At 42.9% G+C, this 14,327-nt stretch overlaps 1 protein-coding gene across 3 annotated transcripts in view; it reads right to left on the bottom strand.

Moving 5' to 3' along the window:
• The window catches only part of map4k2 (mitogen-activated protein kinase kinase kinase kinase 2), a 44,903-nt gene that overhangs the window by 3,493 nt on the left and 27,083 nt on the right, over positions 1 to 14,327 (bottom strand). Inside the window, exons 16-31 of one of the 3 annotated variants that reach the window (XM_080298313.1) lie at positions 13,356 to 13,394; positions 12,680 to 12,713; positions 11,032 to 11,182; positions 7,726 to 7,895; positions 7,512 to 7,553; positions 6,966 to 7,050; positions 6,418 to 6,497; positions 3,787 to 3,847; positions 3,584 to 3,707; positions 3,366 to 3,424; positions 3,178 to 3,281; positions 1,477 to 1,654; positions 1,317 to 1,388; positions 1,155 to 1,241; positions 1,002 to 1,072; positions 843 to 898 (exon numbers count right to left, since the gene is read on the bottom strand). In XM_080298313.1, coding sequence (XP_080154439.1) covers positions 843 to 898; positions 1,002 to 1,072; positions 1,155 to 1,241; positions 1,317 to 1,388; positions 1,477 to 1,654; positions 3,178 to 3,281; positions 3,366 to 3,424; positions 3,584 to 3,707; positions 3,787 to 3,847; positions 6,418 to 6,497; positions 6,966 to 7,050; positions 7,512 to 7,553; positions 7,726 to 7,895; positions 11,032 to 11,182; positions 12,680 to 12,713; positions 13,356 to 13,394 — 1,413 coding nt within the window. Of the gene's footprint in view, positions 1 to 842; positions 899 to 1,001; positions 1,073 to 1,154; positions 1,242 to 1,316; positions 1,389 to 1,476; positions 1,655 to 2,329; positions 2,550 to 3,177; positions 3,282 to 3,365; positions 3,425 to 3,583; positions 3,708 to 3,786; positions 3,848 to 6,417; positions 6,498 to 6,965; positions 7,051 to 7,511; positions 7,554 to 7,725; positions 7,896 to 11,031; positions 11,183 to 12,679; positions 12,714 to 13,355; positions 13,395 to 14,327 lie in introns of those variants that run through there. The other 2 variants (XM_080298314.1, XM_026161098.2) reach the window with 2 other exon arrangements.

The raw sequence follows: 14,327 nt of genomic DNA, 5'->3' as shown, positions 1-14,327 counted from the left end.
GTAGACGGGGAGTAGGTGACCTGCTCCCCCACCTGAACTACAGCCACCACTTCTGTGGAACCAGCTTCCAGTTTGGGTTTGGGAGACAGACACCCTCTCTACTTTTAACATTAGGCTTCAAACTTTCCTTTCTTCCCTGAATCCTCCCTTAGTTAGCCTAAGTCTAGGCTGCTGGCGGGTTCCCGTGATGCACCAAGTGTTTCTTCTTCAGTCGCCCTTTTCACTCACTATCTGTTTAAACACCTCTCTGCATTCAATCATTAGTTGAGAATATTCTCTGGCTCTCTTCCCCAGATTGTCTTTGTCCCGTCTTCCTCCTCTCACCCCCCCAACCAATCGCAGCAGATGCCCGCCCCTCCCCCAGCCTGGTTCAGGTTTTCACCTGCTAAAAGGGAGTTTTTCACCTTTGTGCACCATAATTGCAGGGCCTTTATCTTAAAATATACAGTGTCTTGAAGTGACTATTGTTGTGATTTGGCACTAGAATAAAGAAAATTAGCACTAAGGAAAGTAGTTTTCTGTACAAAGTGTCAGGTAGACGGTAGTTGGTAACTTTAATGGCTGTTTTTCTTTGGAGGGCTGCATGCAAACACATAGGCTGCATTTCCTAAATCCTTGGATCTGAGTAACCAACAGAACAAACACTCTAGTGTGACTCCTGCTTTAATGCTACCATTAATGCTAGCAGTATTCATGCTACTTCCACATGCTACTCTGAAAATCACTTCCAGGTCTATTAACAATAGTATCAAGAAAAATACTATCCTGATTACTTCTGATGTACTAGGATTACTAGTTTCTCACAGTGATTGATAGCTCTTGTCAGCATACAGTTAACATACCTGTTTGTTCCCAGAACTCTGAACACACGACTCTCATCTGTAATTTCTTGTGTTACCTGCACATAAAGTGAAAATTCACATGTGTAATGACTTAGAACTAATATGATAAGCACATGATACGAGCTCAGCCAACGTTGGATGAATTTAGTAGTTCATCACCTCATCTGAATGGAAACTCCTCCCTTTGAGGCCATGCTTCCAGAACGCCAGCACACTATCCTGCAAGCAGACTGACAGAACAGGAGGTGTCACTCAGCTTTCAGGACACACATCAGCTCTCATTCACTTTGTTTGTCACATCATCATTTCTACCTAGTGTTTCAATGGGGAAGTCAAAGACTATTTCTGCAGCCAGCTGTCTGGATGGAAGTCCTTGCAGGTTCACGATCTTTACAGTTCCTGTCCAAACAGTACACAGATTGAGAATGAGCATGAAAGACATTTGAAGGATTCACAATATGCGAGGGGACTTACTTTCCAAGGTGATGAGAACAGTGTCTCGGTCCAGCTGGGTTACCTGCACGGCTCTGAGTGCTCCACTATCTCCTGACGCACGGAAAGAAGGAAGCTTGTTGAAACAAGTTGAAGCTTGAAGCTTCAGGAAGTCAGCAGAGAAATTCAGAAACGGTCCTACCTGGCACTGGAACAGGAGCGCCGTTCAGCTCTATAATATCAAACCTGAGCTGTTGGCCGGTTGGTGGTTTATCATTACTACAGTCTCTCACTCCAACACACAGCTGAGGAAACTCATCTGTTGCCAACACCAGCAGTTCAAATATCGGAAGAGAATCTGGGAGTCTGATGGCGAGTTGCTGTGAAACAGTCACCAAGGAAACAAGAAAAACTAAATAAATTCTCATGGATGGTTAAGTGATGCTTGTTAAACCTGAGCTGAACCTGTTCATACAACCGTCCAAAACAGCACAACAGAATTCTTGTATGATTATTAAATCTTGAGATTAAAGATAAACCGATGCCATCCACCCATCCATCCATCCACCCGTCCATCCACCCATCCATCCATCCATCCATCCATCCATCCATCCACCCACCCGTCCGTCCGTCCATCCTGCCGTCCATCCAGCCGTCCATCCACCCATCCATCCAGTCATCCATCCGTCCATCCATCCAGCCATCCATCCATCCATCCATCCGTCCATCCATCCATCCATCCGTCCATCCATCCAGCCATCCGTCCATCCGTCCATCCATCCAGCCGTCCATCCGTCCATCCGTCCAGCCGTCCATCCGTCCATCCATCCACCCATCCGTCCGTCCATCCATCCATGCGTCCGTCCGTCCGTCCGTCCATCCATCCATCCGTCCATCCATCCATCCATCCATCCATCCATCCATCCATCCATCCATCCATCCACCCATCCATCCATCCACCCATCCATCCATCCATCCATCCATCCAGCTGTCCATCCATCCATCCATGCGTCCGTCCGTCCGTCCGTCCATCCATCCATCCATCCATCCATCCATCCATCCACCCGTCCATCTGTCCATCCAGCTGTCCATCCATCCGTCCGTCCATCCATCCGTCCGTCCATCCATCTAGCCATCCATCCATCCATCCAATCATCCGTCCATCCGTCTGCTTCCGCTTATCCTTTTTCAGGGTGGCGGGGGCTGGAGCCTGTCCCAGCTGTCTTAGGGCGAGAGGCAGGGTGCACCCTGGACAGGTCCCAGTCTGTGGCAGGGCTAACACATAGACACAGACAACCATTCGCACACATTCACACCTATGGGCAATTTAGCGTTTCCAATGAACCTGTCCCCTAACTGCACGTCTTTGGACTGATGCCACTTTTCCATAATGTTGTGACACAGGCGTGTTTCTCCAAGCAGCACTGTGTTAGGACTGCAGACAGGCTTAACACAGAGCTCTGTTCTCACAGTACATACATTATCTTCATGAAATGTGCGAGACATTCACAAAAAAACTGTCAATTATCTGTGCTATGTGATCTAATGGTGCATGCTGGCGTTGAACTGTGTGCTGATAACACTGTTCCTGTAGCACAGAAAACACATGGTAACCATTCAGTTACACGAGCTTGGACCCAGAGAAGGTGCTGTTGGTGTTTTTGGACGGCGTTTATACAACGTTTCTTTTATTTAGTCTCTAAAATCTTGTTGGGCTTGAATAAAAAGTATGCATATGTTATTAAAAAAAATCAATTACATTCTTCAGCTTCAGATTTTGATATGCTGTCTGTCTACTTTTATGTAATTCAGGTCTAATGGCTGGTTTGCATTGTGGAAATCGGGGTAGAGTTAGAAAGGAAGACATTTATTCAGGTGGCAAGTTCGACATATCTGTACAAACCTTTAGATGCATGAACTTTTGAAGAGGCTCATACCACAAGAGTAAAACCAGGCCAGATGGGACAGCCCCGCACAGAAATGTGCTATCTGTGTATGGGTTTCTTGCTGAAACAGAGAGAGCAGGACTAAGTGTCTGCAGTTGTTCTCTGTGAACAAACAGACTGACCAGAGTAACTCGGCATTGCTTACCTACACTGCACCTCCTACAACCTTTAGTGTCAGGAATCTTTACAGATATGGCAAACTTTCTGTGGCCAACAGAGAATATCCAGGTCAGAACAAGCAGACAAAATTGGGTTTACAGTATCCTCCTTCCTCAAAATCAAGTGGTAGCATCATACATGACATTATTAACACTGCTGCACCTACAGCTCCTGTTTCCCTGCATCTGTGATGGTGTGTCGTACCTGAGACTGATCCGCTCAGTGAGGCGGTTGGTGCTGAGCGACAGGCTGCTGTGTTTCTTGTGCAGATGTCCTTTCTGTTCAAACAGAGCTGGCAGGCTGTGCGAGTAAAGCTGGGACGACTTCCCTGCAGGATGGAGCCTTTTTAGAGCAGCATATTATCGAGTGGACACAATGTTCTCCGTTTGTGTCACGCCGTTTGTTACCTGATACGGACATCAGCACATTGTTCATAACATATAGCCATATACATCGCTGAGGGAGGAGCTGTGGGGAAAAGACAAGCAGTTCACTGAGACTTCAAACATCCAGCTTCAGTCATCAGACTGTTCCAGAAACATCATTTCCTGGTTTTCAGTGCTCCTCCTTTCATCAGGAGCTGCACTCCTTACTCAGGTTTTTCAGGGTGATGCGATTAATGACTTGCACTTTTTTGTTATTACTTGCATTTTTACACAATGCTCTTCTACTCTGACTGACACTTTCAACTACCAGCTTGACCGCGCATCACTCTTTTCTACCACAAAACGACCAGTTACACATGTCTGCATGAATTCTGCACGCACGTTTGCACTACAAGCTGCACACAAACACGTGCACACACATGCACACACTCACATGCACACATCCATGATTTACTCCAAACCTAACCTTCGGCGCTTTTTAACTTCCAACCCCTTCAGTGGAAACATCGGGAGAAGTTTGCCAGATTTAGGGTTTGCAGTGTTATTGCAGTGTTAAGCATAGACTGGTTTTAAGGAGGTCGCTCCTTACTGGGGTTATATTGTCATAGTATCTTATGCTGCAGACCTAACCTGCGCTGGACCGAGTTATTCTTCCTGCACGTCTGTGCACGGATAGTCGAGCATCTTATGAATATAGCCACTTGACCTTTGACCCATTTCAGTATAAGATATTGTGAAAGTATTAGTCTTAGCTGACTTTCCTTCGTGTTTCTAATAGAGATGGCACGATACCACTTTTTTATGTCCGATACCGATACCGATATCATAAATTTGGATATCTGCCGATACCGATATGAATCCGATATAGTGTTTTTTAATCAACAAAATTGTTTTTTTTTAAATATCTTGCTGCATTTTGTATAAGTTCATACTCAAGTTTAAAACAACAACTACACTAAAGCTATTCTGTTATAACTGTATACAAAAAAAATATTTCATAGTTCAGCAATACTGATCAATCTAATAAACTTAGACCTACACCATCCTCCCTATTCTGGTATTTTAAAGAGTACTTAGCGTAAATATTAAGCAACCTAACTAATAGGGTTCCAACTCCCAGCAACAACAAAAATAAATAAATAAAAAATAGGGAACCACCCCTCACGCTCCACCTCATGATGCTTAATCAACGTAATCAACCTTAATTTGATGCAGTGTGAAAAAAAATGCACAGAAATAAATTATTTTTCAAGAAATATTAAATAGATTCAACATCTTTCTTCAACAAAATTGCAGACTGCACAGATGGTACCTTCCCAAAGGAAAATGTACTATAGCTTACTAGGGTATATATATTAGACTTAATAGTTACTATATACAGTAATGGACTTCTATACATTTTACATCAGATTAAAACTTTGGGTGTCAGATCATTATTTATTAAAAGCTAGACATTTTAAATGAGAATAAGAAAGAAAAGTATGTCTTTGTGCCCCCTTTTCCCTGTTAATGCCCTATCGGCCCCCCTGGCTAAACTTTGCTAGATCCGCCCCTGCACAGTTACAGCCGTCAGCTACGTAGAAAAGGATCCAGGTCTAGAAAGTAATATTAAATAAATTCTAACAACAGCTTATCAAGCTTAAACGTGCTGCTGTTGTTCAGCCGCTGGTTTCTTCTTTCTGGTGCAAAGTGGGCCAAAAACAAAGAAGAGAGACGGAGTCGTGACAGAAAAGCCGATCAGCTGATCATTAAGCAGTTTCATGATTGAAGTAGCAGCAAGAAGAGGCAGTCGCTTGTTAAGCTTAACGCAGGAATGCTTTACAAACATTCAGAGATGGACTTACACACGTGCTTTACTTCTCTCGGGATAACTTTGTCGGAGATGAAATTCCAGGTTGCTAGCGAAGCTCCACATGCTATCCAGACCACCGACAGGTCCTGCATGCCACAGCCGCTCTATCACGTGATGCATACTGCTCGACGTGCTAACGTTCTGAGGTGAGTTACGGCGTGTTGCAAGTTTTGTGAGGTGCTTTCGTGACATTTAATGGATCGGATTACATTTTTTATTTTTCTCCGATATCCGATCCAGTAATTTAGGTCAGTATCGGACCGATACCGATACGTAATATCGGATCGGTCCATCTCTAGTTTCTAATGTTCTTGTGTTACTAGTAGCCCTGATGTTTCCCCTGTCTGACCTCTGTCTCGTCTATGTGTTGCTCAGTTTTCTGGTGTGTCGTGTTTTTGTCCGTCTTCCCTCCTTTTCCTCTCATCGCCGTCATCTGTGTCCAATCATTTTAGCCCGTACCTTGATCCCCATCTGTTCATCTTTGTTCTAATCCCTGTTTTGTAGCATGTAGCATGTCTTCCACACATAGCTCCTGCCTCTGTGCTCATTTTGGGATTCTGTTTTGTTGTTGGCTAATTTTGTGCACAGCTAAAGTTTGCTTTGCTGACTTTCCCTTGGTGCTTTGCAAATAAGTCGTCTTTCCAATAACTTCACCAGAATGGAGGGCAATGAAAAGCATTAAAATGTTACCAATTATACTCATTAAACACAGGACATGTAATAAAGGATTCAGGCCAGTTAAGTGGAGTGGACAGCATGGCTGTTAAAGCATTATAAATGTGAGAGAATTACGATCTTACCTTCTCTAATGTATCTTCATGAAGTTCATTAAGGTTCAGTGTGTAGATGCCTTCTTCTGCCCCAAGAATAAGATACTGATCTAAGTAGGGAAAGTGTTTATATAAAGAAGTTTCCATCAGCACCAAACACCATCGCATCACAAGGTTCAGACACCAGACCTGCTTTCACTTTGGCTGCTATCCCCATTAAGAGTGCCTCTTTGTGCTACAATGTCAGGCAACAGCACGCACATGACCCATGCTGTGTGCAGGCACCTGGCCACTACAGTGCCACATCACATTCATTGTGACACATTGAAGGACGTGCACACGTAACAAAGAGCATCTCTGCACAACAAGACCATCTTAAAGAGAACACAGCCACATTTAAGTCAGTTACAGCTTTCCTTTCAAACAAGAAGTCTCCTTTTCATCGTACCTTGCATAAACGAACTGTCTGCTCACATTAATATAAACCTGTTATAAACCTGCTGCTGTGAGATTTCTGAGATAACGCTCTCATTACTCCACTATGAAGTAAAAACAGAACCACAGACCAAACCACTGACCTCTTGTTTTGGGAAAAATCCAGGTGACGGCGCAGTTGATTTTTAGAGGGCAGCCATTGAAGACTTTAGAGAAGCAGGCTCCCATCTACAGAAGCAGCAGAGCAACTGAATCACGTATGGTCTGGCATGTTTAGATTGACTCTTCAGTTTAGGTATGTTATCTTTCCAACAAAACCAAACTGGCTGTTATACTTTTATTCAAAGTTGCACAAGTAATTTTTTCTGTTCAGTCATCCAGGTCACGGTAATCTGAGGAGCTTTGTCTCCCAATAGGGCTTAAAATCTGGGACTCTCCACCTACTGCTCTTAGAACTGAAGGAGCTTCTCAGATAAGAGATGAAACGTCCCTTTGTCTTTCAAAGCTCCTTAGATCACAAACCAGTTTGCACAAGAGTTACTCTAAAAGTGAGGAAGTAGTGAGAAGGTGCAGAGGTTTGTGGAATCCGTTGGCAGGACGCAGCCATTAAAACACACGGTTGTACGTGAGGAAGCATATCATGTTAGTCATGAGAGCTTTGGCCGTAAAATGTTAAACTTCACACTTACATGGACTTGAGGGGTGGGAGGAAGGCCATGACAATCAGCGCTCTAAAAATGTCAAAGGTTACACATAACAAATGTTATTATTTTTTGTAAATGTCACAAATCAGCATTTTGACTGTTACACGGTGTGTAGTCCGACACCTTTAAAGGATCCAATCATTAGGAAGTTATAAGGTTAGCAAGTCACACAGGCTGATATGCTGAGGCTTCCACTTACATCATCCTTCGTCTTCCTCCTCAGTGTGCTCCATTCTGGTGATAGTGGGGTCTCTCGCTTGGGTGAGGAAGCAGTAGTAACCAACTCTGCTGGCACAGCGCCCTCCGCTGGCTGACACGTTTCACTGCAGCCCTTTGTGATGTCCTGAGTGGCTGAACACCTGGCCAAGGCTAAAAAGAGAAAGAGATTTTTGTGGGACTCATTGTGAGCTTGGTCAGCTTAAAGTGGAACTATTACGGTCATAGCTGAAGTTAATGCATGCATGAAGTCATGTCTGCAGTAACTACAGTATACATTATTACATGGTATTAAAGTTCCACATCACGACATCACGACATTTACATTCATTAGCGTACAAAACAACAAGCAAGCGCAGTGTGTCAGCCTGAAAAAGCAGATACTTTGACAACCTCTACCAAAGTACAAAGATGACTAAAATATGCAAGAAAACTGCTCCTGCTGAAGGTGGAAACAATAAACAACAAACGTGTTTCACCACTTGAGGCAAAAACACTCCATCGAGTACAACCAGATCACGATGGCACACAAGGAGGAGACACTAACAACGTTAAGCAGTTGTTCAAAAAGCCTGAGCCAAGATACAACATCCCAGGTAGAAGATAACTTTTTATTTTATGTGATGATATTGTGGAGTTAGAAGGTTGATTTACTTTTCTGTTAAAGTGTTATATGTTATGTTTTGAGTTTTCTACGATACTTTCGTCCCTACATTTGTCTAATTCTGTGTAACTGCTCTGCACTCTAACTCTGCTGATGCAGGCGCATTGGAATAATTCAATTTAATGTATATATCAACAAATAATCACAACATTTGCCTCAAGGTGCTGAATAGTGTAAGGTAAAAAACCCTACAATAATACAGATAAAACAGAAAACCAACAATCATATGACCCCCTATGAGCAAACACTTTGGCCACAGCGGGAAGGAAAAACTCCCTTTTAACAGGAAGAAACCTCCGGCTCAGGCTCAGGGAGGGGCGGGGCCATCTGCTGCTCCGGTTGGGGTGAGAGAAGGAAGACAGGATAAAGACCCATCAAGCAACTTATAAGGATAAATGTGCAGGCAAATTGTTTATATCCAGCAAAGCTGAGAATAAAACTGGACACTGGAGAGAAAAGAAGTAGATGCACACAACATACAGTGGATGTTTTGTTTCTGCCAAAATATCGATGCAGATACGTTTCAGATAGTAAAATATCCCATATTAACAAACAATATATTTATAAAGTTCAGACGGAGGACGCGTTTAGGTTTAATATAAGTGGATTACACTCACCTAGACCTCTTTAACACAGCAGTGTGATATTGGTTATATGGGTCTGTACCCAAAAAACTGCACAGGATTTGTTGACTGTTTCTTATCGATTTTTACTCCCTGAAACCGGGAAGAATATTTTAAAATTCCATCATGTTGGATTTTATACTTGATGAAAAAACCATATCCAATAATGATTTCGTACATTTATTTAATATTTCTAAGCGTGAGACTCAAGAAAAATACAAATAGAAAATGCGAGGAATTGAGGGGTATCAGTAGGGGGTTTGGCGGTGGGAGGAGCTCAGACGGTCACGTCCCAACAGGTTTATTTTGTTCATAGTGAAAGGTAAGGACTCTCACTGGCTGCTATAAGCATGTTTTGACGTGTTTTCTGTGGCAGTAGGAATGAGTATAAACACTCTGCTATCAGATTTTGTTCATGCTTCAACATTCAGGATTTTGTTTGCTATATCAGCCACACTCGTGTTTTAGTTCTGTTTTATGGCTCCGAGAGGTTGTGTCATTTCTCCAGACAACTTTGGTTTGATTTGTGCTGAATACACTGTTAAAAGTCAACAAAGGAACATAAGGGATTTTGCGAATAAAGTTTATTTTGCTTACTTTAAAATGAAACTTTGGGATCGAGACAAAACACCCTGATTTTTTGCAAAAAAACAAACATTTTTGGATTCAGCACCCTAAAAATATCCCATTCTCGCGTACAGAGCAAAGGGGAATATGCAATCATATAGAGAAAATGACACATATGCACTTTGTTAGTTATAACATGAAAGGAATTAATAACCTGATTAAGAGAAACAAATCCTGGGACAGTCACAGAGACTGCAGTGCTCTGCAGCTTTGATTCTAGAAACCGACCTGAGACAGAACATCATGTACCGCAAAAAGGGACCCCAGACCTGATTAAAGATATCTCTCCCCTTAACTCTGTACATGACCTGTTCAACAAGAGTTAGATGATGCAGTATTATCCTGCAACCTGTCATAACAGCCAGATGCACCCAGAGCCTCTGTCTTCCAGAAAGATTCATGCTGTCAGGTAACAGACCCAGGACACACAAAGCTGGAGTCTTAGAGAGATTAAGATGAAAAAGATCATTCATAAGGTTAACATGTATTTTCCACATGCATACAGCATATGAACTGACATCCTGGCTTCTTTCTGACATTTCCAGCAGGTTCTGGAATAACTCCTGGATACTAGATGGAGGGTCTGGGTTAGTCTTCAGATTAGATCAAGGTCCAGATCCCCCAGCTGATGAATTCCTGCCCTAGCACACGCATCCCACTTGAACGCTTTCTTACCAATAAATACTTTCTTGTTATACCAGACAGAGGTGAGAGAGGTGAGAGAGGGATTAGTGTTGATGAACTGGTGAGCTCTAAACTAAGTCTCTTGTACAAAAGCCAAAAACTGGACCTTTAAGGCCTCTAAAGGTGTAGGAGCCACTAAGCTTTCATCAGTCGCCACCTATGATGGCAGGAGAGTTATTCATCTTAACTAACTGAGAGATAGTGGCATAGTATCCATTTTCTATCTCTGATAGCATATATGTTGAACTGATTGAAGGATGGCTTTTGCCTGCCCACATATAACCCTCCACACAAGCCGTCGAGTTCCAACAATATAAGGAAAGCTCTAAATTTACAAATCACCTTTAATGTTTCTTAGCTTGGATGCTGAGAAACATTCGACTGAGTGGGTTGGGTATTCCCGGAACAAACACTGATAACAATGGTATTTGGAGAAACATTTGCTACATGGATCAACACTCTCTATATAAAGATCGTAGGGGGGGTCAAAGGTCACAAGTTAACGGATGCTACTCTGATTTCATCAAGTATATAAAGACATCGCTGGGATCACATACGTTTACCTCACTGTCTGAAATAGTCTAATACAAACATCTGAAACTGCAACGTTATGTGGGACAGGACAGAAGTTAAAAGAAAAAGCGTCTGTTTAAAGGCAGACAAAGCTGAGGTCTAATGTTGTGATGAGTACCTGTGGTGGAGTCGGCTGTGACAGCGCTGTCGGGGCCCAGTGTACAGGTCGGTCTCGGTGTAAGATCTTTGTCCTCTGTGCTGGGAGTCAAAGAGCTGAAGGCTGGCAGTGAGGCCGTAGACGGACTGAACACACTGCTCTTTCTGCCTCCCTGAGAAACACCATCAAACATGTTACCAAATACAAATACACATTACTGCATGTAACAAGGCTGATGTGCATGGGAATGTCGCTCCCATGGTTTTATACTGAACACATTTCTGCATGTTCATCAGATGGAATAATGCCTCTGTGGTGAGTCATGCTGTTTCCCCCTTCTCCACTGGCATTAGAGGGTGTTCCCAGGACCTTAGCTGTCGAGGGCATTTTACCCCTGCTACAACTGGACCAGACGATAAGCGATTAAAAACCCCACGAGAGGTGCAGCCAATGCTAGGGAGGAGAGGGGTAGTCAAGGGTGAGCGCCTGGTGGCTGGGCCCCAGCCAATGGTGCCTGGCCAGCAGCAGCCCAAAGGAAGCCTGCACTCTTTTGGATCCACCACCTGCAGGAGGCGGCCAGAGGGATTCAGTGGCAAATGGATTGGGCAGTGGTCAACTCCTTGGGGGAAAGTTTCTTAAGGTTTAGGATGGCTTAAGGAGCCATCCTAGTTGATACAACTGAGAAGGTGCCTCTGGATTGGGAGATTAGGGCACCCTAGGAGCCTCTTGGCCCCCAGACTCCCTGTGAAGGTCTGTGCTAGGGTACAGGAAAGAAGAGTCCAGCAGTTAATGCAATCTTGGATCCAGAAAGAATAAAGCCATTTTTACCCTGGTCATGGAAGGCTGCACCAAATCCTTATTCTCCTGGGGACATTCAAGTTTCCCCAAAAACTCAACACGTGTTTTTGGATTTAAATTAGGCATTTACAGAGTCAGTACACGGGAGTAGGTTTAGCTGGCTGAGGGGGTTATGCAGCTGGCTAAGTAAGCCTTCTTTACTCTTTATCTCCTTTACATCTAAGGCCAATTTAGAACTGCCAGTTAATCTAACGTGCATGTATTTACACTGGGACGAAGCCAGTTACCCAGCGAAACCCCAAGAGGCAGGAGGAGAGCGCACCAGTGCCACACAGAAAGGCCCCAGGTGGGGTCTGAACAAGAGTTACCCACTGTAAAACCACGCCACCTAGAGGCTGGTTGGAACAAATGACCTGTACTGTACTGAGGCAAACGTAGAATTTGAGGAAGGCTAATTTAATTTTAAAGTTAGTAGAACGCACAGGCAGGAAACTGATGGAAAGTCATAATTAAAGCTTTCCGCACAATTTTCACCTTCCATTAAAACACTTATGCTACTTTGCATTTTTAAGCATTTTTTGTAATCTTCAGGTGTACACATATTAAACTAGTATGGAAGAGTAGAAACTGCACATACTACAAAAGTATTCGCTCATCTGCCTTCACACGCATATCGACTTGAAGCCAATTGATTCTATACAAGTTGGAACAGCTGAATTTGATGATCTGGACAGGTGAGTGAATACCTTTAGCAACATATAAACTAGTATATAAAAGTTGAAGATACACACAGACACAGTATATATGAACAACTCTAGAGTGACTGAATTGTGACAGAGATTTTGTTTATGGTAGAATGATTCACACTCACATCAGCACATGGCACTCTCTTGATGGTTAAACTCCTGAAAGACAAAGGAGCAACAATGGTCATGCTCTAGAAGACAAAGACGTCTTATAATGAAATCCACATCAAGCATAATAGAAACAAGCCGGACATAAAGGCAGGTGCTGGAGATGCTGAGGGTTGGCTAAGAGCAGGACATGAACAAAAATCTGAAGGAAACATTACAACAAAGCAAGCAAACACCAGACGTTCACTGAGGCGGTGCTGGTGTGGAAACCTTTTAGAATCAAACACTATGCAGGAGGTAACAGCTCCCCTCCTATATCCAACGACATCATGGATAAAAAGAAGAAATAGAAAAAAAAAAACCTGCACTGTCCAAAATCTAGTCAGTTTTCCACATAATGTGAGGGAATCAGCACAAGCACCACATCAGTGACAAGTAACACAAACCCAAAGAAGTTAACAAAACAAAACACGTACATTTGTGCTAAATCAAACGTGCTCCCAAACTCCAGTTCATGGAGGTTGGGATTAGATCAGATTGAACACAAACCTGCTGATTATACCCAACACACAGACAATGGTTGATTTTCACATCAAGAATAATTCCATGACAAGCAGCTTATTTCAGGTGAATTCAGGTGGGATGGGGAGACATTGGTGTTAGGAAAGGCTAGAGTTAATGGACATGGCCTACCTCAGCTCGAGAGCTTGCTCCACACATTCCAACAGGCTCCTGCAACACGAAGACCTGATGTTTATCTGACTACAGGCCTGAATGGCCCAAGAAGGAATTAACCCAAGGTTTGATCACTGTCTATCATTTCAAACTCAGGCTTAGAGCACTCGTTTTTGTGCCAAGGGTTATTTCCAGTTTACCTACCATCAAACACAACTCACCCAGTTATATGCTTGAAGAGTTGCAGCAGGGATTATATACAGTTGTGGTTAAACGTTTATAAAGCCTTTTAATGGACTTTTAATGATTTATTTTCTTTAATGACTTAAAAAAAAAACAAGATCTGGGTGTACAAGTTTGAATTTAATTTGAATTTTTGCAGATCCACACAGAGTCAAAAGTTTGGACACATCTTCTCATTTGATGTTTTTCCTTTATTTTTACGACTTTCTACACTGATGTTTTCAGTTTTTAACTACAAATATACGAAGCAAGATATATGGAATTATGTCGCGAAGAAAAAACTGATAAATAATTCTAAATACATCTTATATTTTCAAAGTAGACTTTGCTTTGTTGACAATGCTGCAAACGCTTGGCCTTCTCTCAATGAGCTTCATGATGTAGATGCCTGAAACATCATGTTGATGCACGCTCAATCATCCAGCTAAGGAAAATTCAAAATCGACACAAGCTTGAGGGAAATTTGCAGCTGCCCACATGAACAAGCCAAACGCCTTCTAGAGAAAGGTAGTTTGGTATGTGTGGAGGAGTAAAGGTGAGCCTTTCAAACCTGAGAACACTGTCAAGCGTAGTGGTGATAGCATCATGCTTTGGGGCTGTTTTGCTGCCGGTGGTAATGGTAGGCTACACAAAGTGGGACACTGCAGGACAATGATCCCAAACACACATCAACATACATCACTGGTTCTAGAATGGATAAAACAAACATGACGCTTATGAAATCACCTTTCCAAAGCTCTGACCTCA

This window comes from Astatotilapia calliptera, chromosome 3 (assembly GCF_964374335.1).
Source record: "Astatotilapia calliptera chromosome 3, fAstCal68.1, whole genome shotgun sequence".
NCBI classification, from domain to species: Eukaryota; Metazoa; Chordata; class Actinopteri; order Cichliformes; family Cichlidae; genus Astatotilapia; species Astatotilapia calliptera.
This window is presented reverse-complemented; position numbering and strand designations above follow the sequence as displayed.